General features: G+C 44.6%; 1 protein-coding gene across 1 annotated transcript in view; it reads left to right on the top strand.

The window, feature by feature from the left end:
- ZBBX (zinc finger B-box domain containing) overlaps positions 1–25,286 on the top strand; it is a 178,589-nt gene that overhangs the window by 117,859 nt on the left and 35,444 nt on the right. Inside the window, exons 13-15 of the mRNA XM_066600685.1 lie at positions 3,334–3,479; positions 7,407–7,498; positions 12,227–12,389. Of these exons, the coding sequence (XP_066456782.1) occupies positions 3,334–3,479; positions 7,407–7,498; positions 12,227–12,389 (401 nt within the window). The remainder of the gene's footprint in view (positions 1–3,333; positions 3,480–7,406; positions 7,499–12,226; positions 12,390–25,286) is intronic.

The following is a 25,286-nucleotide window of genomic DNA, read 5'->3' as shown; positions in this document are numbered from 1 at the left end:
AGAACCCATAAAGGTCAGATTCAAACCTAGAACTCCAGCACTGCTAATCACCTGTCTCCTCTGCTCAAGGCATAGAGCCAACATTATGGCTGCCTTTGCTAAAAATCAGATTAGAATAATACAATCCAATTTAGCAAAAATCAACCAAATTTTTTTCTCCAGCCAATCACGGCAAGCAGTAGTAGTTGTAATCAGGTTGTAGTTCTAAAGTCAATATCTATTGAGATCTTAGCAATGCTTCACACCTTTGGTACCCCAGTAATCAGTGAGCTGTATGGTACAGCCATGTCTTATCCAATGAAATAGTTAATCACAGCCGATGCAGAATGTATTGAGTCATACCAGCAAGTCAGTTACTCCTCACTTGAACTCTGTGTGACTGGAATGATATTATCCATGCCTCATATTATAACTCTTTGTGTGCTTTCTGCTGCAGGGCTGCAGTATGATGGGGTGTATGGTTGTATTCTTGTGCTATCTAACATTGTGACATTAATTGGATAAGAACACTCACTTACCTGTTGACCTGAATTAGTATTTGGCTGTTAGGTGCAGTGATTAAACTGAAAGGCTATAACATTTTAATTTATTTATTTTCATTCTTCAGATCGCACATTTGATTCAACTTTGCTGCCAAAGCACTACATGTATTCATTCATATGTGCTAATTTAGCCTGGGGATTATTGTTGGTTTCTGAATAAATACATTTCTTGAGCAGTTGGTTCTGGGCATTTCCTAATAAGTCGTGCATACTGAAGGAGCTGTTAGAACCTTGGACTAGTCAATTGAATTTCTTGTCAAACATTTCAGATTCCTTGATTTACATTTTGCATTCTAATTCCTCTATAAAGAGGATAATTATATTTTCTAAACTTAGGGTCTATTAATTGAGTATCTTTCGGTAAGAAAGCCTCTTAGAGGTATTTAGAAATGCAGAATGCTAACTCTTCATATGCTATACATACAAAATATTCTAAAATTCTATAAGGGCTTAAAAGGGTTTACTGATTATTATAGACATTGGTAGCTGTGATGGGATGAGGTTTACATAATAAACAATAATAATACCTCCCCCCTACCAAACTGCTTCTCCACCGTCACGTAATCATTGCAACCAGTAGAAGACCTGTGAAGGATGTCATCGGTGACATCTCTCAAACATGCTGGGGCCTTCTACATTCAAGTAAGAGGATATACTAAAATCAGAGAGAAAAAAGGACTGCCGCAGCACTCTTGACTTCTTATTTAAGGAGATTCATTGTTACATGATCTTCCATACTCCCCAACATATGCCTGTGACAGCAGGGGTGCAGCGCAGTCATATGACCAGTGCCTCTATGGCTATGGAAAATAGGGCAGGGGATAAAAGGCAGCCTTGACTGGTACCCCATGTTGGGGGAAAGTTAGCTGACAGAATACCTTTAACTGTAATATTAGCAAGCTAGGATTTACAGATAATCTTCACCCATTTCTGGAATTGGGGATCAAACCAAATCAATGAAGACAGGCTAAAAAGGGCCATTACAATAAATCAAAGATCTTCTTTGTGTATAAAGATGCCAGGGCGCAGGGCGCACCATGGAATCTATCAAGCTGAATGTTTGCTTGGACTCTCCAGATATTTATGGTGGTGGACTTCCCAGGCATATAGCCCATTTGATCAGTGTGGATGCTAGACAAAATAACCTGGTTTACTCTGATGGCCGATCTAAATAGCTGTGGTAAATTTCTACAGAAAGGCCATCCGCCCCAGCATTTCTTCAGTTCCATATTTGCAATGGCCTGTTAAATCCCCTCTAACCTAATAGGGGTATTTAAAATGGCAACTTATTTGGTGGAAAGACCCTGCAACATAAGGTCATCCAAATAAGAGAGGATTTTAGAAACAGATTTATTGCATGAGGACCTGTATAGATTATCATGATATTCTCTCTCTCTCTCTCTCTCTCTCTCTCTCTCTCTCTTTCTCTCTTTCTCTCTCTCTCTCTCTCTCCCCCCCCCCCCCGCCTGCCAGACAAAAATTTTTGCAATGAAGCGCGCTGCGTCACGGTGGTGAGGGGCCACAACAAGCACGTCACAGCGGGGAGGAGCCAAAAACTAGGGTGGGGTCAAACCTGGCTTGATGCTCGTTCAAGTAACGAGCACCATCGAGTACGCTAATACTCGAACGAGCATCAAGCTCGGCAGAGTATGTTCGCCTAACTCTAGTTAATAACCATTTCTTCAGGGAGGCCTATCACATTCCCTAACTCTTCTCCAGTTTCCCCTCTTTTTACAGTCTACATCAGAACCTGCCTCCATTCATCCATTAGTATCTCCCATGTACTCAAAAGTATTTCATAATTGTACATAGACAAATACTGGCTGGTGCCTGATTCATATACCACCCTGTTTAGAAAAAGTTGGACCATTGTATAGAACAAGCAAGCTTACCTCGTGTGTCACCACTAACCCCCCTTATATTGTAATCTGTTGTGAGCAGGGCCCTCACTCCCATTGTTTAAATTGTTTATTGGTTTAATACTGTATGTTACATCTTATTTTGTCTGTTCATATTCCCCCTGATTTGTAAAATGCTGAGAAATATGTTAGGATTAGTTAAAAAAAATATTATTATTATGTTCAATTTATGTATTTACAACCATATATATGGTTGTTAGAGTTGAGCGAACGTACTCTGCCGAGCTTGATGCTCGTTCGAGTATTAGTGTACTCAATGGTGCTCGTTACTCGAACAAGCATCAAGCCATGTTCGACATCGCCCCAGTTTTTGGCTCCTCCCCGCTGTGACATGCCTGTTTTGGTCCCTCCGCGACGCAATACGCGTCATTGGCGAATTTTTTGTCTGGTAGGCGAGAGAGAGAGAGGAACCTAGGAAAAAAAAAGCTCGGCACCCGGTGTCCCACATACAAAAATGCTCAAGTCTCCCATTGTAGTCAATAGGGTTCGTTACTTGAGTAGAGCTCTCGAATTTTATGAAAAGCTCGACTTGAATAACGCGGACCCGAGCATTTGGGTGGGTGCTCGCTCATCTCTAAAGGTTGTATATAGAATGAAAATTTTCTTAAAAAGATAGTCTACCTATAACACCTTAACAAACTTCTCCATAAAATAGTGATGATTTTGCAGCATTTTTGTCACCATAGATTGCATATTATAAAATTATTATAATGTGTTAATTATTTTGTGTGTCATTATAGTATTTAAATGATATTTGTGTGTTCATTGTGTCAGCATGAACAAGGAGGTAATCTTGAAACTCACTTGTAAAGGAGTCTTTGGAAACAAATGAGTACATTAAGAAATTAACTTACATACTTGTAACTTTTAAGTGTTTCAGAGCCTGAAAACAAATTACCAGTTTCTGCCAGAATTTCATCCAAGTCACCAGAGCGAGCGCATAAAAAGCAGCACAGTGTTCCTCTAAAGTCAACCTATTGTGTTAAAGAAGGTGGTGTAAAGCCCACCTCTCTGAAAGGTATGTCCTATAGCAAGATGGTGTACTGATGTAGATGTGCTAGGAATATTATTTCAGGAACAGGAGAAATAAATGTCTCTTTTTTCCCCTAAAACCATTCATGTGAGCTACCAAAAATCTTCTGATCATGTTGTTCTATGTACAGAATGAGAGGCACAGTTGTTTCGGTAAATAATTGGCCACCCTACTGCTCCTGTACGGTTTTCATGAGAACAGTTAAATGATATAGCTCTCGGAGTTTTATTTCTTTGAAATAAAATCAGATAATCATTTCACTGCAGATCTGTAATATATATACAGCATAATGAGCCATACGTGCCAATGGGAATTGTTTTAACACAGAGGACGATCCAACACATATTTGCTACTTTCTCATTGAAGATTTTTTAGTTTTTGTTAGAAGGCGGAGGAAACCTTTTGTGGTATTTTAAGTTTTAAAATTGGGCTGCTATCTTCTTCTAATCTTCCCAGTCAAGAAAGTAGCCTTGTTTTAGCATCCAGAGTCAAAATATTTTAGTTCCCAGGGTCAGTTAGAAAATGATTTGCTGCTGTGGGAAACAAACAGCTTTTTTCTTTTAATCTGTAATCGTTCTGATAAACGAGGTTTCAGGAACGGAAGAAACTAAACCCCAAACTTTTGAATATCACTCTCTTAGGCCCCATTAACGCGGAGGGTTGTTTTGTTGTTTTTTTCCCCCCATGCGTCCAAAATCTACATAAGAGTCCTCCTCATTTCTTCATTCTGCTGAGCTCATTGGGAATCCATGCCATTGTCCAGATGGCACAGATTTGGTGCGGAAAAAACATTATGATTTGTTGACACACAATTTGTGTTGAGGAATCCGAACATAGATTAGCTTAATTGAAAGGGGCTAACCTGCATGTAGATCCAAGTTATCCTGAAATGAAAATAGTGTATCTAATTGTGTCAGTGAGTTCATAAGGCATGTCTTCATGTAGAGGAAAATCTGGAGCATTTTATTATGCAAGCAATGTGATGAGATTTCAAAAATTAACTAGTAGGGACAGGGCCGTAACTAAAGGCTCAGGGGCCCTGATGCAAAAGGTGAGCAGAGGCCCCCCCTCTATCTGTATTTGTACCCGTACCCATACCTAAACCATGCTGTGCAGAGGCATAACTTGAAGCTTCTGGGCCCCAATGCAAAACCTGTAACAGGGCCCCCAACTATAATGCTTTATTTATACTACTTGGCTCCCTATATGGAGAAGAGAGGCCTTATGGGCCCCCTAAGGCTCTTGGGCCCAGGTGCAACCGCATCCCCTGCACCCTCTTTAGTTACGCCCCTAAGTGGGGAGATTTTACCTCTTCAAATGAGGGAAGAAATTCACAATGGATCTGCGCCAACCTCTGTAGCAGATTTTCGCTGTGGAAATTCCATAACTTGTGGTCGTAGCCTTTAGGAGGCCCCTGTGAGCCTCTCTCAACAGTCAAACTGGTTGACTTTACACTGTCAGACTTACCTTAGACAATGTAGCTATGGCTGCTTTCACTAAAGTGTATTTTTCAGCATTATGTCTGCTTTTCAGATTGTATTTCGGAGCTAATGTTAATCTTTCGAGGCTGGTCACATGGGCTTATAAAATATGTATGTATTTTAAAGATGCAACATGTTCTACTTTCATCATTACAGATGAAGTCTGTGGAGAGGGTTGAAAATACATTGCATTTGTAAGTTTGTCAACCATGCTGCCTTAGTATTTCATCCGTATTGCATATAGATTTCAAAGGCATTGTCTTATGTAATTAAATTTCTTCCCTAGAGGACAAATTGTTAGTATAAGACTTCCTGCAGTCGTAGGGGGGTGAATTTATTAAGGCCAGTATTTCATAGATCGCTCTAGTAGTTAGGTATTTTTGGACTTTCTTTCCCTATAGAGAAGCCTATGAAAAAGCGCCAGAAAAAATGCCAGATGCAGAGTGTGCTGTGATTCTTTTAATATGCCATGGCCAAAAAAGGCAACAAGAGTGAGGGGAAAAAACACACTGAAAAAAGCCATGTTGTTTGCAGTGCAGGTCATATTTTACTATTGATTCACAGCAAACATCTGGATGCAAAGTTTTTTGCCGCATAAAAGCACCTGCGATAGAAAATACAGCTGTGTGCGAGATCAGTCTCACGGATCTCTAATAAATCAGCATAAGGGTACATTTACATGTAGTGGAATTTGGTGCACATCTGTACCAAAATCCGTAGCAGATTTTGCTGCGGATCTGCATCATAATCCGTATTGTTTGTGACGATTTTGATGTGGTTTTTTGATGCGTAAAATCTACACTAATTTTGCTTTGTGTATCCGCACCAACTTTGCCTTCTAACAGGGCATTATTTGCTGCCAACTTTCCTCAGTGGAAAATTGACAGCAAATACTTAGCAAATCCACAAGAGCCAAATCTGCAACTAAATCTTGTCAATGTTGCCCCAGATTTTAGTGTGGATTTGCCACAAGTTACAATCTTTGCATTTCAAAGGTTGAAATCCATTGGCAAAATCCGTAGCATAAATTACCATTCAGAGGATTTAGAATACATTGTATCTTTAGGTGGTATTACATGGCATTAGGGCTCATGTCTATGGGCAGGTCGGATTCCGCATGCGGGATGCAGCAGCGGAATACGACCCTGCCCGCGACCAAGCACCCTGCTTGCCCGTCCGAGTCTTCTTTTTTCTATGCTGCGGATGTGTGCAGAAGCGCCGGACGGCGTGCTGCGGCACATGCGCAGTACAGTTTTTTTTTTAACTCCTGCTTTCCGCAGAATCTACGGCCTGTCTGCAATTCAGTTGCGAATGGGCCACCTTTCATTGACTTCAATGGAAGCTGTCCGTGCAGGATCTGCACTGAAATGGAGCATGCTGGGATTTGTTTTCCGGACCAAAAGTTCTGCAAATCAAATCCGCATGCTTTATTTCATTTGTGTATACCCATGTTTCCCTATGGGCAGCTTCATTTACGGATCTTCCGCATGGGTGCCCCGCAAATCAAACGTGTGGACGTTGGGCCTTATTTCTCCCCATGCAAAAGGCAAACTGAGAAACACTGATTGCAACTAGACTCGTCATAGTGACTGAACTGATGAGAAGGGTGCCGGCCACAATTGGCATTGCTCCATCTGTGTTTTGCAGGGGGGAAATGCTCCTGTAACAGCATCCTTAGATCAAAACTGGACATCCACTTTTAAGGGGTCTTTTTATGTCTTAAAATTTGCGTCACAATTTTCCTTGTTATTGCTAACCGGGACATGTGACTGCTGCCGCCAATCACTGGCTATTAAAGGTCACTACTTTGGCCAGTGATTGGCTCCAGCAGTCACATCTCCTGATGAGCAATAACCAGGAAGAACACAGTGGTTGCAATGCAAAGTCGTGAGAAGACCCCTTTAGGTTTATGCATTGGCTGGCAGATTAGCATGTACTGTACGTCGCAGCAATTATAATGTTAGGAAGCCCAGTTGAATTTCTTTCATGTGGTTTGTTGTGTCAGTGATAAGTTTAAATTAAATAAAGCATGGGAAATAAACATTAAGTTGGAGAAAGTGAGCCGCTATTACAATTACACAGGCATTCTTTTTAATACTCTAATTAGGGCAATTAGTTGTGCAGTGAAGCAAACTGCTCCTTCTCGTTTGTATCTGACAGGGCGTGCTATAAAGCACTGCTAATGTTCTGAACCAAAAAATAGAAACAGTTGTTACATTTGTATCTGAGGTGTGAACATTTCCAGTTGTTAATTGTTTTAACAAACTCCAAAATACCTGCTTAGAGCAGAGGCATTTTAATCCGGCGCATAGAGGATCTCATGATAGACTGGCTTGTTTTCGGGAGACAACACAAGTGTGGCAGGACAATTAAGCGGTTGACAGCTATGTATACTCTTATAATGCATTCAATACAGATCATCCTCTTACAGCATCGCATTCGCAAGACAGCAAATCAATGAAGTACAAAAGCTTTAAGGACAGCCAGAACTTGGATACAACTTTAATGGTAAACGTGCCCCAGGTAAAATGACATAGCATCTTTTTACTCCGTTTCATCTCATATTTGTAATAAATACTGTGGTTGTAGTAAAACGCGTTGTAAAAGAGCTAGACACGTGCCCGTCGTTTTATTATGTGAGCTTTGTTAAAGGAACAGTCGGAGCAGAACTAAGCACTAACACGGACTCTTGTACATCACATTGCCGCACCTTTGTATATGGAAAATGGGTGTTATATATCTGATTACTGTTTCACAGGATGGATAGCTAATGGAATATCCTAATGGTTTTAGGTTATCTGTCTAACGTGATAAAGGGCTAAGGAAAGTGAGGGACATAAAAGTATTGCAAATAAAGAGTTAAGCTCTGTTTATGCTACCATTTTTAGGTTTCTGCCAGGTTTTCCGGTATATTTGATAGCTTTTCTTGCCGTCCAGAAATAGCGCAATCCTGCAGAGAAGACACAGACAGGTTATGTATTTTCAGCATGTTCTATAGCCTGTGTTGCCAAAAAGAATCCTGTGATGTCATCGATGAAGTCACACATTTCCATGGCAACTACTTAAAAAGCTGAAGCAATGGCTTTTGTTCCATGTCATTACGAGCATTGTGCGTTGAGGTTTTTATTATTTGGCACTAATATAGGGTTATTCAAAAAGAAGGAGCAGATTTAGAGATTAGACCAGTGCTTTTCTGTTTGCAAATTTTCTGTGCCACTTGTGAATTTGCTTGTGACGCAGCGGCTGTTTTTGGAATCAATGCCTTTGAACAATGGATTCACACTTGGCAAACTCAAACGCACAGAACTATTTCTCCTGGGGTGTCACCATTTTCAATAAACTACAAACAACAAGAAACAGCGCTGCATGTGGCAGAAAATGGAACTTACTGGAATGTCATAAAAAACTTTGAACTTTCCTGTTTTCAGTAATGTTCGGATTGTGTAACTGTCTTTTGTAGTTTGTTTGTAATTAAATCTCCAAATCTGCTCTTTCTTTCTGAAAACCCCGGTATGTTTTTGCTCTCTGTCATTCTTTAGCTGATGGTGCCATGCATAGTGGCATGCAGTAACATTCACCAGATAATGAAATTAAATGGCTAATAGTAAGAGGATCACTAATAAAGTTGTATTTGGTGAGAAGGAAGAGGTTCGTATGTCAGTGATAATATGCAGATGAAATCACTTATAATTCCTGCGGGTTTCAAGCTTTAAAACATATAACCATATTGTTGATATAGTGAAATATAAGGTTTCAGGTTAGACTCAGCACGTTTTTATGCCATTTGATAGCATGCTAATAGATTTTAAGACAGATCCTTATAAATTGAAAAAGATCTACATTTTTTTCAACCAACCTGTTATTGCAACAAAATGGCATGAAGTGCAAACTTCTGTGTCCAATGCTTCCAGCAACTGCACAGACTTTTATCAGACGCCATCTTTCAACTGATTCCAAAACGTAACCACCCTTTAGCGACAGACATGGCACACTACATGACAAAGCTTCTTTTTGGTGCTAGAACTTGCTACTACATTTCAGAGGACTGTGTTCTGTTCAGCACATGAAATTACCTCCAAATTGAAAGACTTCCCTTTGAAGTCACATGACAGCACTGCCTATATAAGCATTGTTCTGAGTACCAACAGGTGCTGGAGTATTATGTTGCATCCTACCAGCACTCTCGTATTTGTATCTGAGATTGTCTATTCATATACCTGATCTTGGCTCGTGATTTTGCTTCTGAGTCATTGTTTGTGACCATGACTTTGGGTTTGCTTAATCTTTTGGATTGTGAATTCGCACAGCTTCTTCATATCATCACCTGTCTATCTCCAACCAGCCACGTTAAGAGGGCAGTTGGAGGTCTTTATTGCATTGGGGTGTTTCCTTGTGAAGACTGGAAGACATGGGTACTGGTGCATCTTGTCTCCACCGGAAGAATGGGTAAAGACATAGGTTGGGTAGGTTGAGTTACAGAGAAGGGGCAGATGACGGCCACAACTGGGGATTGCTTGATGTACGGCATCCCATCTGCATTTCTAGGGCCGCTGTAACTATCTTACCCTGATGGACTCCCATCTCAGCTTTTTGGGCCGCTGTCAGTGTTCCCCCTGGCAGACTGCCATCTCTGCTCACGACCACGCTGTCAGTGTTTCCACCACTTTCCTATCATCTCCCCTCCGGCCTCCTGTCACGCATGCTGCTGTTCTCCCTTCTTGCCACCTGGCTCCCCTGCTGACACTGTCCCTGGCATGCTCTACCGCTGGATTCTCTGCTGCAGTACTCAGACGGACGCTAAAGCTGGCACCGCTGTCACATGACGGATGTAGGTAAGCGCAGTATCAGCTACACTTCCGTCCCGCCTGTGCCGCTGCAGCGCTGGCCAGTCAGCTCCTGGAAGCAGCTCCACCATTGCCGATGCGGAAGGTCCTGCTTCTGGGCTGCAATACTGTCCAAGTGCTCTTCAGGGAGGCTGAGAAAGCACTGACGCACCATCGGCTGCAGGAGGACCAGCTGCTCTGGACATCTCCTCCAGCCACACGAGCCCCAAGGTACAAAAAAAACACTGCAGAGGAGCTCCAACCCCTCTGTGCCCTCGAGCAGGACATCAGCCAATCCGTAGCTTTGGGGGGCGTTAACAAGGCGTTACCTTTCACTCTGCAGGTCTCCACCCATATTTCTGGTGGAGACAAGATGCACCAGTAACGAAGACCTGTTTAGACTCTGGGCTTTGACACTGCTAGTGCTTAACCCTATATTGGTGGTAAGGAATCCTTTACACCTTGACAAGTTCTTATAGGATCAGTAAAAAGAAAAAGGATCGAAATAGACGAGTGCATCCTATCATGGTGTACCATTCACCTCCTGTCAGGGAGGGCTGATCTCCTTCAGCTGACTCCACTTTTAGGGTCCGTGCTTGTGGTAAATGCTGCATCCATTTCTCAGTCATGTTCACTGTCTCTGCCCAAAGGGCATGCACACTCTACAGTTCCTCTTTCTTAAAGGGCCAGTGTGCATTTTCTAATCTATCCCCACCCATCACCTGCTAGATATGGCTATACTAGGCATCCTTCCCTTCTTCCATTTTTTGCAAGCCTGCTCAACTGTGTTGTGTGTTCCTTCAGTTACCTGACTTCAGCTTGTTTTCTGAAAACCTTGTCTTATCCATTCTTGACCTTGGCTATTTTTACTAAACTATGCTCTCTGCTTGCTGCCTGCCCTGACCCAGACTATCTAACATAGCTAAACCTATGCTGCCAGCCCTGACTTGTTGCCTGACTATCGGATCGAAGTTTATGTTGCCCTGACCTTGACTTGTCTTACTGTTACGTCTCTGTACATCTCAGTCATATCACCCTCCTATATACCATGTTTTGGTCTATTAAAGCACCAACTGCCACTTCACTGAGACTATTTCTGTGATTAATGGATTGGGTTAAAGACCCGATCATCCCATTGGGGTAAAGGGTGAATACCAGGGTACCCTAAGTGCTGCCTCTTGACCTAGCCCTAAGCCAAATCAATAAGTGGCAAGGCAGATCCACATCCACTAACAGACACATCCTTTTCAATTTGGTTTGAGAGTCCTATTTTCAGTTAGACACAAGAAGCCCATACCTATAGTTGTCTTCGGACTCCTTACATTAACATAAAAAAACTAAGCCATAAAATATAAGCGATCTTTAAAGACTACTACCCTATGAAATTAATTTGAAAGAAATGTTAAGAAGTGTGCTAATGTCTTATATGGATACTGAAGCTTCTGCATGAGACACATGAGGTTCAGTGTTTCTTTGGTTACACAATTATACATCAAATGATGGATAGTGACAACTTTAAAAGTTTCAGTTTCTATGCAATACATATCTGAATATTCCTCTGTATCATCAGGGGATTATCTGATATATAGTAAGAATATACTGCTCAATGCAAACAACCCATTAGCAATCTTGTTACATTTAAGAGATAGCAGGATTGTCTTTGCCAAGTGTTAGGTATGACAGAAGATACATTTTGAAATATTTTCAGATACTGTATGGCTAAAGCTTTTCCTTTTTAACAAGTGCCTTTTCCATCTCTTTAAATGGCGACACAAGTACACAGGGAAGTCTGTGACAAGGAAATGAGCTGCAGCGCCACGGATACATTCATATGCATATAATATCATGCCAAGTATTGCTGGAGCCTTACATCCTCTTATATACTTATGACAGTGTAAAACGAGAATCCAAATTGCATGCTGAGAATAATATGGTGACCTTAATTTCTGCATCTGAGCGCTCCATTTTTATTACTGTATGTCCCACTTGCAGGGAGATTCCATGTAGACATTAAGTGCCACTATCATGTAAGTGCTTTGTCAAAGGGTGGCAAGCATTGCTCCGTGTGACCTCCTTTACACATTATTCCTGTACCGGGAGACGCAGCGGTTTGTATAGAGATGAGAAATGTTACACTCTCCGCTGGTTAAATGCTGCAGGGGATTGGGAGAATGTCTTATCCTGAATACTACTCTATATCAAAAACCTATATCTTTTTATCTTGTTGCCTTAAAAAAACATCATTAGCCGGCAGCGGAATGTGATGGTTGGATAAATAATTTCTACGGCATAAATATCTGTGACAGTAATCGGCCAGGATCTGTGTTTCATTTTCTAGTTCCATTGATTCGTACAAGGCTGAAACAAATATTTCTTAAAATATTAATAAAAGAAGCCAAATATTGAATGCCACTTTGTTGTACCTTAGAAGCTACAGAGCGCTGTCCTCAGACAAACGACCTGTATATCAGAATATCAAGGCTTAAAAGGATTTTTCATCTTGGATATTGACCCTGCTGAAGTTAAAGCTGAGCATTGCCAAAAACAGACCCCAGATCTCACTGCGGTAGTAGAAGAAATCACTTATACAGGTAAGACTCCAATGACAATGGAAAATGTTCACAGTGAAGACAAAGATCCAGATACTATATTTTAATGTATACCGTATTTTTTCGCTCTGTAAGACGCACCTGTTGAGAAGACGCACCTAGGTTTTAGAGGGGGTAAATAGGAAAAAATATTTTGAACTCAGACGAGGCAGGGGGGTATTACAGGGGGAAGAACGAGCAGTGGTACTGCCTCAGAGTGCAGTATATACCACAAGGTCAACCTGCCATTCAGGATCCAGGGACAGCTGAGTGTAAATGTAATGGTGATCTTATAATTACTTGTCACCCAGCTTTCCAGGAACCCACACACACGCTTTGGGGGTGAGAATTCCGTATGTGCAAGCAATGCAACTACATGGTGGCCCTGTGTACACAGGGGCCCTTTACTGCTGTAAAATATTAAGAGTGTATTCTACTGTCAGATCACATGTGGGGAACTAAGCTTATTCCCAGTCATGTGTCACAATTAGGCCAGTAACCCACGTCCATATTTTGACCTGTGTATTGCAGAAGTGTCTGGGTCTGACTGCAGGTCTCTTGACCTGAACTCCTGCGGTCAGATTGGGATGCACTTTCATATTACAGATGTAAAACAGAGGCAAAAATAGGGCAATTTATCACTGGCTTTTCTTGTAGATTAGCACTCTGGTGCGGGATTTTCTGGAAAGCCATGAATGAGATGGGGTAGCACCCCTTTGTCACCACATGTGCACCCCTGTGAGCACTCTATATTTCTCCGTGTTATTTCTGGTTCATGAATGGAATTCTAGAACTATAGTGTAGACTGACTTATATTTACATAGGTAGCCACAGCACTCACCGCTGTCATGTAAAATCAAATGAAATGTATTTCCGATGTGACTTTACTACATCAGTTACTTTTTAAGTGTTGTATCCATGTAAATGAATAAAAAAGCATATTTCTCTGAAATAGAGCTAAAACATAATTTATTTCTTATTGATATTCTGGTTTATTATGCAACTAGCGTTTAGCATTTATAGCAACTCCAGTTCCTATTGAACTATTTGTTAATATACTTAAATGGTCACTGAGCTTTCAGCAAACTTTGCATAAATCAATAATACAAGTGAATATACAAAACTTGAACATAGATCTTAGAGAAAAATGCTTCTCTCCTCCTAAACTGTTCACTCATTCTGAAGAACTACTAAAATCCATCTTGGTGGAGGAGACACTAACAGTTCACTGACAAATCTAATAATATGCTGCCAATAGAAGTCGACACAGAGAGGGGGAGGAGAGAGGAGGAGCCAAGTGAGAAAGGGAGGAGAGAGGAGGAGCCAAATGAAAAAGGGAGGAGAGAGGAGGAGCCAAGTGAGAAAGGGAGGAGAGAGGAAGAACCAAGTGAGAAAGGGAGGAGAGAGGAGGAGCCAAGTGAGAAAGCAGCAGAAAAACACACATGGACATTCTGCCGCCAGTAATTGTTTTACTATCTCATGGTTACTGACATCACATATATAACATTCAGTACTGAGGTATAATGCCTTGCGTTATACTGCTGCTTTCCTGTAAATTATAGTGATGGGGGAGCAGGATCTCTGTATTTGCAGTGTATAGGAGGCATCATAGCAGCTAGTCTCCACCCATCAGCTCACTGACAACTGAAAATTAAAGGAGGAGGGAAAACCGCCACAAAATACAGGGTACAAGTTCTGTAGTGGACAGAAATAGTTATACACACCTCACAGCTTATTCTGAAGAGTCATCTAAAAGTTTAGGTATGCTTTCATTATCATACCAATGTAGTTTAAAAACATCTCACAGTTTCTAGGTCAATAAGAGCCATTAAGGTCACCCCTGTGTAGTGATCAAGCACCCTAATGTCTGCTGTTTACTGCTGTTAACACAAAACAAACCTGCTGCAGATTTTCATGTGGATTTTGCACCAAATATCTGCAGCAAACTACAATGCAAAGCATCTGAATGGATCTAAGAACTTTATGAGGATTTTCACCCATGAAAATCCATGGTCAATTTGCGTAAAACGTTGCATGAGTGTGGTGTGGATTTGGCAGTTTGGATTTGAAGTGCTGCAAATTTGCCAAGTGTGAACATAGCCGCTGAGTACCGAAGTATTGCTGCTTTATGCTAGAAAAAACAGTGCATGCCTATAATTAAGCATTTTTAAAAAACACCTAAATGTGTTATCCCAGAATAAATCATTTTTTTTAGAAACCTTTGTACCTAAGCAACTTTAGAATACAGAGTCTAACTTTGTTCTATGTTTTCTTCCTCTTGTTTCTCCATTTTGCCCTTTTTAAAGGGGTTGTAGCAAAACAGCTCATCACCTAGCCACAGGATAGATGATTAAAGGCTGATCGATGTGGGTGTCACTCCTGAAACGCCCACTGAACCTGAGAATTGGACTATTTGTTAATATACTTAACAAATGTGTTGAGAAAAAGTGTCCCCATCTTCTCGACACCATGGGGTTGCTGCACCTATCCACACTGACTTGAGATTGAATGGAGCATTGATCGCACATGTGTGTTGTCGCTCTATTCATTTCAATGGGGCTGACGGAAATAGCCAAGTATAAGCGCTCACCTGCTTCTGGCAGTCCCATTGAACATGAATGGAGTGGGCCAGAAATGCATGACTGCCAATCCATCCAATCTGCTTCTCACTGCAGGAGATGCAACAAGCCCACAGTGAGGTGGAAGACGGACACTGAACCCCCTTTCTTGGGATCAGTGGGGGTCTTGGCGGTTAGACTCCCCCACTCATCCTAACTGTACTTAGGAAAGTGGACGGCTCTGCAATACCCCATACATGACCACCATTTTACACATAAACTACATTTCCCTGCATCCTCCTCAGAGCAGCACTGATCCCTACTGCATAAGCTGCCAGTCACCAGCAGGGCAGCCAATAGACATGGAACTGTTGTAACAGTGCCGAATGAATTACCTGCTGACATGACATTTACTACACAAATGAGGTAATGGAGAGCCAGACAGTCATGAATGCTCTCAGTCTATAGCTTTGTCTTGCTGTCTTCATTGGGAGCGCAGGACTCTGGGAGAGACTTGGGCGATAAGTGAGGGGTGCAGAGCTGTAAGTTAAAAAAATGTGTCAAAGCAGTACATTTTCTGTCATGCTAGGGTAATCACTAGAGATGAGCGAACGTACTCATCCGAGCTTGATACTCGTTCGAGTATTAGCGTGTTCGAGATGCTCGTTACTAGAGGCGAGCACCATGTGATGTTCGAGTTACTTTCACTTTCATCTCTGAGACGTTAGCGCGCTTTTCTGGCCAATAGAAAGACAGGGAAGGCATTACAACTTCCCCCTGCGACGTTCAAGCCCTATACCACCCCCCTGCAGTGAGTGGCTGGCGAGATCAGGTTTCACCCGAGTATATAAATCGGCCCCTCCCGCGGCTCGCCACAGATGCATTCTGACATAGCTCAGGGAAAGTGCTGCTGATGCCGGAGCTGCTATAGGGAGAGTGTTAGGATTGATTTTAGGCATCAAGAACCCCAACGGTCCTTCTTAGGGCCACATCTGACCGTGTGCAGTACTGTGGAGGCTGCTTTTTGCAGTGTTGCACTTTTTTTTTTTTTTTGTATATCGGCCGTGCAGAGCATTGCGTCCAGAGCATTGCGTCCTGCAGTAATTTTACATAGTCCAGGACCAGTAGTGGTGGTGAGGCAGGGACAGTGAAAGACATATCCAGTCTATATAGGCAGTGGGCTTTTCCAAAAAAATTTGGGAAAAAAAATCTAATTGGGCTGCCTGTGACCGCCCTGACTGTACTGCGTCTCTGCTGGAGGTAGTTGTCCTAATTCATACGCAGCCAGCTAAGTGTTACAGCAGGCTTGCGCAAAATTCTCTCCTGGCTCTGTGTTGCCTCTTACATCACCACTGTCATCCTTTCCAGAGTGAAACAGTCTGCAGTAATTTTACATAGTCCAGGGCCAGTAGTGGTGGTGAGGCAGGGACAGTGAAAGACATATCCAGTCTATATAGGCAGTGGGCTTTTCCAAAAAAATTTGGGAAAAAAACTCTATTTGGGCTGCTTGTGACCGTCCTGACTGTACTGCGTCTCTGCTGGGGGTAGTTGTCCTAATTCATACGCAGCCAGCTAAGTGTTACAGCAGGCTTGCATAAAATTCTTTCCTGGCTCTGCGTTGCCTCTTACATCACCGCTGTCATCCTGTCCAGAGTGAAACAGTCTGCAGTAATTTTACATAGTCCAGGACCAGTAGTGGTGGTGAGGCAGGGACAGTGAAAAACATATCCAGTCTATATAGGCAGTGGGCTTTTCCAAAAAAATTTGGGAAAAAAATTCTATTTGGGCTGCCTGTGACCGTCCTGACTGTACTGCGTCTCTGCTGGGGGTAGTTGTCCTAATTCATACGCAGCCAGCTAAGTGTTACAGCAGGCTTGCGCAAAATTCTTTCCTGGCTCTGCGTTGCCTCTTACATCACCGCTGTCATCCTGTCCAGAGTGAAACAGTCTGCAGTAATTTTACATAGTCCAGGGCCAGTAGTGGTGGTGAGGCAGGGACAGTGAAAGACATATCCAGTCTATATAGGCAGTGGGCTTTTCCCAAAAAATTTGAGAAAAAAACTCTATTTGGGCTGCCTGTGACCGTCCTGACTGTACTGCGTCTCTGCTGGGGGTAGTTGTCCTAATTCATACGCAGCCAGCTAAGTGTTACAGCAGGCTTGCGCAAAATTCTTTCCTGCCTCTGCTGTGCGTTCCGTAAGCGAAGTCAGCCTCCAACCACAGGCCAATAAGCGGCACATTAAATCACAGCGTTCTGTTTCTGCACTACTGGTAATACAGCATGCTGAGGGGTAGGGGTAGGCCTAGAGGACGTGGACGCGGGCGAGGGCGCAGAGGCCCAAGTTAGGGTGTGGGCACAGGCCGAGCTCCTGATCCAGGTGTATCGCAGCCGACTGCTGCGGGAATAGGAGAGAGGCACGTTTCTGGCGTCCCCACATTCATCTCACAATTAATGGGTCCATGCGGTAGACCTTTATTAGAAAATGAGCAGTGTGAGCAGGTCCTGTCGTGGATGGCAGAAAGTGCATCCAGCAATCTATCGACCACCCAGAATTCTGCGCCGTCCACTGCTGCAACTCTGAATCCTCTGGCTGCTGCTCCTACTTCCTCCCAGCCTCCTCACTCCATTACAATGACACATTCTGAGGAGCAGGCAGACTCCCAGGAACTGTTCTCGGGCCCCTGCCCAGAATGGGCAGCAATGGTTCCGAATCCTCTCCCACTGGAGGAGTTTGTCGTGACCGATGCCCAACCTTTGGAAAGTTCCCGGGGTCCGGGGGATGAGGCTGGGGACTTCCGGCAACTGTCTCAAGAGCTTTCAGTGGGTGAGGAGGACGATGACGATGAGACACAGTTGTCTATCACTCAGGTAGTAGTAATTGGAGTAAGTCTGAGGGAGGAGCGCACAGAGGATTCGGAGGAAGAGCAGCAGGACGATGAGGTGACTGAACCCACCTGGTTTGCTACGCCTACTGAGGACAGGTCTTCAGAGGGGGAGGCAAGTGCAGCAGCAGGGCAGGTTGGAAGAGGCAGTGCGGTGGCCAGGGGTAGAGGCAGGGCCCGACCGAATAATCCACCAACTGTTTCCCAAAGCGCCCCCTCGCGCCATGCCACCCTGCAGAGGCCGAGGTGCTCAAAGGTCTGGCAGTTTTTCACTGAGAGTGCAGACGACCGACGAACAGTGGTGTGCAACCTGTGTCGTGCCAAGATCAGCCGGGGAGCCACCACCACCAGCCTCACCACCACCAGCATGCGCAGACATATGATGGCCAAGAACCCCACAAGGTGGGACGAAGGCCGTTCACCGCCTCCGGTTTGCACCGCTGCCTCTCCCCCTGTGCCCCAACCTGCCACTGAGATCCAACCCCCCTCTCAGGACACAGGCACTACCGTCTCCTGGCCTGCACCCACACCCTCACCTCCGCTGTCCTCGGCCCCATCCACCAATGTCTGTCAGCGCACCGTCCAGCCGTCGCTAGCGCGAGTGTTGGAGCACAAGAGCAAGTACGCCGCCACGCACCCGCACGCTCAAGCGTTAAACGTGCACATAGCCAAATTTATCAGCCTGGAGATGCTGCCGTATAGGGTTGTGGAAACGGAGGCTTTCAAAGGTATGATGGCGGCGGCGGCCCCGTGCTACTCAGTTCCCAGTCGCCACTACTTTTCACGATGTGCCGTCCCAGCCCTGCACGACCACGTCTCCCGCAACATTGTACACGCCCTCACCAACGCGGTTACTGCCAAGGTCCACTTAACAACGGACACGTGGACAAGCACAGGCGGGCAGGGCCACTATATCTCCCTGACGGCACATTGGGTGAATTTAGTGGAGGCTGGGACAAAGTCAGAGCCTGGGACCGCTCACGTCCTACCCACCCCCCAATTGCGGGCCCCAGCTCGGTGGTGGTATCTGCGGCGGTGTACGCTTCCTCCACTAAACCACCCTCCTCCTCCTCCTCCTACGCAACCTCTGTCTCGCAATCAAGATGTGTCAGCAGCAGCACGTCGCCAGCAGTCGGTGTCGCGCGGCATGGCAGCACAGCGGTGGGCAAGCGTCAGCAGGCCGTGCTGAAACTACTCAGCTTAGGAGAGAAGAGGCACACGGCCCACGAACTGCTGCAGGGTCTGACAGAGCAGACCGACCGCTGGCTTGCGCCGCTGAGCCTCCAACCGGGCATGGTTGTGTGTGACAACGGCCGTAACCTGGTGGCGGCTCTGCAGCTCGGCAGGCTCACGCACGTGCCATGCCTGGCCCACGTCTTTAATTTGGTGGTTCAGTGCTTTATGAAAAGCTACCCACGCTTGTCAGACCTGCTCGGAAAGGTGCGCCGGCTCTGCGCACATTTCCGCAAGTCCCACACGGACGCTGCCACTCTGCGCACCCTGCAACATCGGTTTCATCTGCCAGTGCACCGACTGCTGTGCGACGTGCCCACATGGTGGAACTCTACGCTCCACATGTTGGCCAGGCTCTATGAGCAGCATAGAGCTATAGTGGAATACCAACTCCAACATGGGCGGCGCAGTGGGAGTCAGCCTCCTCAATTCTTTACAGAAGAGTGGGCCTGGTTGGCAGACATCTGCCAGGTCCTTGGAAACTTTGAGGAGTCTACCCAGATGGTGAGCGGCGATGCTGCAATTATTAGCGTCACCATTCCTCTGCTATGCCTCTTGAGAAGTTCCCTGCAAAGCATAAAGGCAGACGCTTTGCGCTCGGAAACAGAGGCGGGGGAAGACAGTATGTCGCTGGATAGTCACAGCACCCTCCTGTCTATATCTCAGCGCGTTGAGGAAGAGGAGCATAAGGAGGATGAGGAGGAGGGGGAAGAGACAGCTTGGCCCACTGCTGAGGGTACCCATGCTGCTTGCCTGTCATCCTTTCAGCGTGTATGGCCTGAGGAGGAGGAGGAGGATCCTGAAAGTGATCTTCCTAGTGAGGACAGCCATGTGTTGCGTACAGGTACCCTGGCACACATGGCTGACTTCATGTTAGGATGCCTTTCTCGTGACTCTCGCGTTACACGCATTCTGGCCACTACGGATTACTGGGTGTACACACTGCTCGACCCACGGTATAAGGAGAACATTTCCACTCTCATACCCGAAGAGGAAAGGGGTTCGAGAGTGATGCTATACCACAGGACTCTGGCGGACAAACTGATGGTAAAATTCCCATCCGACAGCGCTAGTGGCCGAAGGCGCAGTTCCGAGGGCCAGGTAGCAGGGGAGGCGCGGAGATCAGGCAGCATGTACAGCACAGGCAGGGGAACACTCTCTAAGGCCTTTGACAGCTTTCTGGCTCCCCAGCAAGACTGTGTCACCGCTCCCCAGTCAAGGCTGAGTCGGCGGGAGCACTGTAAAAGGATGGTGAGGGAGTACGTAGCTGATCGCACGACCGTCCTCCGTGACGCCTCTGCCCCCTACAACTACTGGGTGTCGAAGCTGGACACGTGGCCTGAACTCGCGCTGTATGCCCTGGAGGTGCTTGCTTGTCCTGCGGCTAGCGTCTTGTCAGAGAGGGTGTTTAGTGCGGCTGGGGGAATCATCACAGATAAGCGTACCTGCCTGTCAACCGACAGTGCCGACAGGCTTACACTCATCAAGATGAACAAAGCCTGGATTTCCCCAGACTTCTCTTCTCCACCAGCGGACAGCAGCGATACCTAAACAATACGTAGGCTGCACCCGCGGATGGAAACATTGTTCTCTATCACCATCAAAAACGTGGACCTTTCAGCTTCATCAATCTGTGTATAATATTCATCCTCCTCCTCCTCCTGAAACCTGACGTAATCACGCCGAACGGGCAATTTTTCTTAGGCCCACAAGGCTCAGTCATATAATTTTTGTAAACAATTTTTATACGTTTCAATGCTCATTAAAGCGTTGAAACTTTCACCTGAACCAATTTTTATTTTAACTGGGCTGCCTCCAGGCCTAGTAACAAATTAAGCCACATTAACCAAAGCGATTAATGGGTTTCACCTGCCCTCTTGGTTGGGCATGGGCAATTTTTCTGATGTACATTAGTACTGTTGGTACACCAATTTTTTGGGGCCCTCGCCTACAGTGTAATCCAATTAATTTTTTGCCCACCTGCATTAAAGCTGACGTTACATCAGCTGTGCTGGGCACTGCAATGGGATATATTTATGTACCGCCGGTGGCTTCCTGGCACCTACCCATGCTGTCGGTCCACACGGAGTTGTAACTGCATGTGTCCACTTCTAAAGAACCCCAGTCTGACTGGGGCATGCAGTGTGGGCCAAAGCCCACCTGCATTAAACATGACATTACCTCAGCTGTGCTGGGCAATGCAATGGGATATATTTATGTACCGCCGGTGGCTTCCTGGCACCCACCCATGCTGTTGGTCCACAGGGACTTCACAATAGGGAGTTGTACCTGCCTGTGTCTATGAATTAAAAACCCCGGTCAGGTTGGGGCATGCAGTGTGGGCCGAAGCCCACCTGCATTTAATCTGACGTTAGCTTTCCTTTCCAGGGCACTGCAATGGTATACATTTATGTACAGCCGGTGGGTTCCAGGGAGCCACCCATGCTGTGGGTGAACACGGAATTACCATTGCGGAGTTGTACCTGCCTGTGACTATTTATAAAAAACCGCGGTATGACTAGGGCATGCAGACACCTTGACAGAATGAATAGTGTGTGGCACATAGGTTCCCCATTGCTATGCCCACGTGTGCAGCTCCTGATGGCGATGGCACAGGATTATATTTCTCATTGCTTCTGTACAGCATTGTGGGCTATCGCCCCGCCCCTTATAAAGAGGGTCGCTGCCTAGCCGTGCCAACCCTCTGCAGTGTGTGCCTGCGGTTCCTCCTCATGGCAGACGCACTTTTAAAAAGACATGAGGTTGGTGTGGCATGAGGGCAGCTGAGGGCTGCGCAGGGACACTTTGGTGTGCGCTGTGGACACTGGGTCGTGCGGGGGTGGGTTGGGCAGCATGTAACCCAGGAGAAGTGGCAGCGGAGTGTCATGCAGGCAGTGATTGTGCTTTGTTGGAGGTAGTGTGGTGCTTAGCTAAGGTATGCATTGCTAATGAGGGCTTTTCAGAAGTAAAAATTGTTGGGAGGGGGGGGCCCACTCTTGCCGCTATTGTGGCTTAATAGTGGGACCTGGGAACCTGAGATGCAGCCCAACATGTAGCCCCTCGCCTGCCCTATCTGTTGCTGTGTCGTTCCCATCTCTTTCTTTAATTGCCCAGATTTTCACAAATGGAAACCTTAGCGAGCATCGGCGATATACAAAAATGCTCGGGTCGCCCATTGACTTCAATGGGGTTCGTTACTCGAAACAAACCCTCGAGCATCGCGAAAAATTTCGTCCCGAGTAATGAGCACCCGAGCCTTTTGGTGCTCGCTCATCTCTAGTAATCACCTTTTATTCCTTTTCATATGAAAGCAAATAAATCTCTAGTCCAAAGCTACTGTATCATGTCCCAAATGATAAAAAAAAGTCAGCACTTCTAACAAATCAATTAAGGGCTCCTGTCTACGGACAGATTTGCATTGCAGAGTACAGAGTGGAATTCCGCCTCTAGATAGCATGCAATGCAAAAATGTGATTTCCTGCCCATGAGCAGTTTTCCTGCCCTCAATTGCGATTTTTCGCTCGTGGACAAGAAATCGCAGCATGCCGCAATTTTGTGTGGGCTATGCACTGATGGCTTCCATTGAAGTCAATGGAAGCCGTCTGTCTCACTGCCATTCTGCAGTCATTATTGTAGAATGGCCGCAGGAGCCACGTCACCACCATAGTGATGGAACAGCATCCTCAGTACAGAGAAGAGACGCTGGACAGGTATGCTGTGGTCACTGGCTGGGCATCAGGTCTAACCCTAATGCGTGAATCCCGCATGTGGGGTCCGACCCGCCCGTGGACAAGAGCCTGTAATGTGAAGGTGCATGTAAGCCATGCCTGCAACAAATACAGAAAAGTGTCTCAGCACTCATACTCATTTAGCATCTGAATACATGTTGTTTATACTAGCCACATAGAAAATGCAAGCTTGTGAGCGCACATTTTGATCAAAACATGTAGGCCCATCAACTAAATCTAGGTGAACATTATTTCATGGGATTCTAACTCTATAGATATCTCTCTTTGGGAACAAAGCCTCCAAATGAATAGGAAAGCTGGATACCTGGTTATTAGAGATGAGTGAGCATACTCGTTAAGGACAATTGCTTGAGCGAGCATTGTCCTTAGCGAGTACCTGCCTGCTCGGAAGAAAAGGTTCGGCTGCCGGCGTGGGTGAGCAGTGAGTTGCGGGAGTGAGCGAGGAGGGGGTAGAGGGAGAGAGAGATCTCGCCTCCGTTCCACCCTGCTCTCCCCCGCCGCTCCTCGCCGGCACCGGAACCTTTTCTTCCGAGCGGGCAGGTACTCGCTAAGGACAATGCTCGCTGGAGCAATTGTCCTTAGCAAGTATGCTCACTCATCTCTACTGGTTATATATTCTCAGTGACGCAGCAAATCACCTGGGTCAGATGGTTGAATGGAGTGCATGACAAAACTGTACACAGCCTCTCCCATAAAAACAATGTCACCACTTTTTAATGCGGTTAGTATAAACAACAGTTGTGCTTTTTATGCAGATAATAAATTTGTATGAGTGCTGAAGCATGTGTTTCTGTCACTGTATTTGTTGCATCCATGCCTTACGTGCATCTTCCCATTTATTTGCTGGAAGTGCTGACTTAGTTTTTTTTACATGTGCATTTATGTGGGACTGGCTGCCTACATTTTTGCGATGCCCTCTATTATTTCCAGGTACTTCAATGATGGCATCCAGATTTCCTACTCATTTGGAGGCTATTTGCCAGAAGAAAGATATCTGCATTAGGAACCCATTCAGTAAGGTTCACCTAGATGTCGTGGATGGCCCCACATGGGTTGATCAAAATGTGCGCCAAGAGCCTTGTATTTTTTCTTCAGTTAGTATACACAAGAGTTTTGCATTTTTATTCAGATATTAAATGTGTGAGCGCTGAAGCATGTTGCTGCACCAAATCAATAGTGGCATAAAATAGCTTTTTTTTTTTTCTTATAGCGCTCAATGAATAAAATAAACAGAAACGAGTCTGAATTTATCTACTAGGCAGCTGCAGTATTTGAGAACTGAAGCTGTGAGTTCCAAATCATTATGTTCTGCAGTTTACTCGGAAAAACTACTGCCGTAGCATCACCAGACTGTATGTGTAGCTAAGCAGTCCTGCACTATTGATGCCGTTGATTCCAAATCTGTACGTACTGCAGGCCACTTTTAGAATACAGCATGCTTTCTCATACAGTCATGGGGACACAGGTTGGTTTTATATAGTCTGAGTCAGATGTGAGCAGGGATGTAGTATTCAAAAACAAATGATTTGTTTTTAATTGTTAGCTGGCATTTGTCTACGCGGTTCTGGACATGAACACTGGATAGAAGCAATACAGAAGCTCCAAAAATTAGCTAAAAAATGTATCTTCTAGCTGGGAAAATTAGCATTTCTTAAACCATTCCTTATTTTACTTGCACATCCTTCTACTTGATGAAAGGTTTGCTTAGCAAAACAGCTTAGCCTCTACTTTGTATCCTCATTTTAAGTGGAAGTAAAATACATCGTATTATTGTGACTTCTTGATTTTTATGCTTTTCATCTCCTTGACACTTGGGCTAAATCATTTTTCATTCTTGCACTTTTACAAGGATGATACAAGATATGATAAATCAATCCTTTTTGCAGACGTGAAATAGAAACATCAACGGTAAAGAAAAAACACAACAGAAAAAGAGAATGTGCCAAAACCAAACTAAAGCAATAAAAAAAGCAACAACAATTATCATAAAAATGAATGATTTTTTCCTGTTTTCTTTCTTTGGCTAAAATATGTGGTAATTAGGTCTCAAACAAGCAGCATGGGATATGGCTCCTTCAAAGTAACAAACCGAAAACCTTTCATTCCTGTAAGAAAAATAAATAAAGAATCCCAGGAAGTCTCCTTTCTGATACAGTAAAAATATTATAATGAGTGCTTTATGGCACCGCTGTACCAATTACCCAGCTTGTTGTTGTGTTCTCTGAATGCCAGACTTTTAGTTCACTTATTATCGGAGCATAAAACTGAAAGCACTGCCTCATACAATTTTAATTGTAATGTGACTTTAACATTTACTTTATTAATGTTAATGTGTATCCAGCTTCCAGTTTCTAAATCATATATTTTCACCTTGTGTCCAGGAACTCATTGCACTACCCTTTTATTTCCTTTCTTTTTAATTAAAAGCAGGATTTAGCTATATGTCTTTGCTATAATATCAGTCTACCTTTATTTTCA

This window comes from Eleutherodactylus coqui, chromosome 1 (genome assembly GCF_035609145.1).
Source record: "Eleutherodactylus coqui strain aEleCoq1 chromosome 1, aEleCoq1.hap1, whole genome shotgun sequence".
In the NCBI taxonomy this organism is placed as follows: Eukaryota; Metazoa; Chordata; class Amphibia; order Anura; family Eleutherodactylidae; genus Eleutherodactylus; species Eleutherodactylus coqui.
Note: the sequence above shows the minus strand (reverse complement) of the source record. Positions and strands in the feature narration are given on the sequence as shown.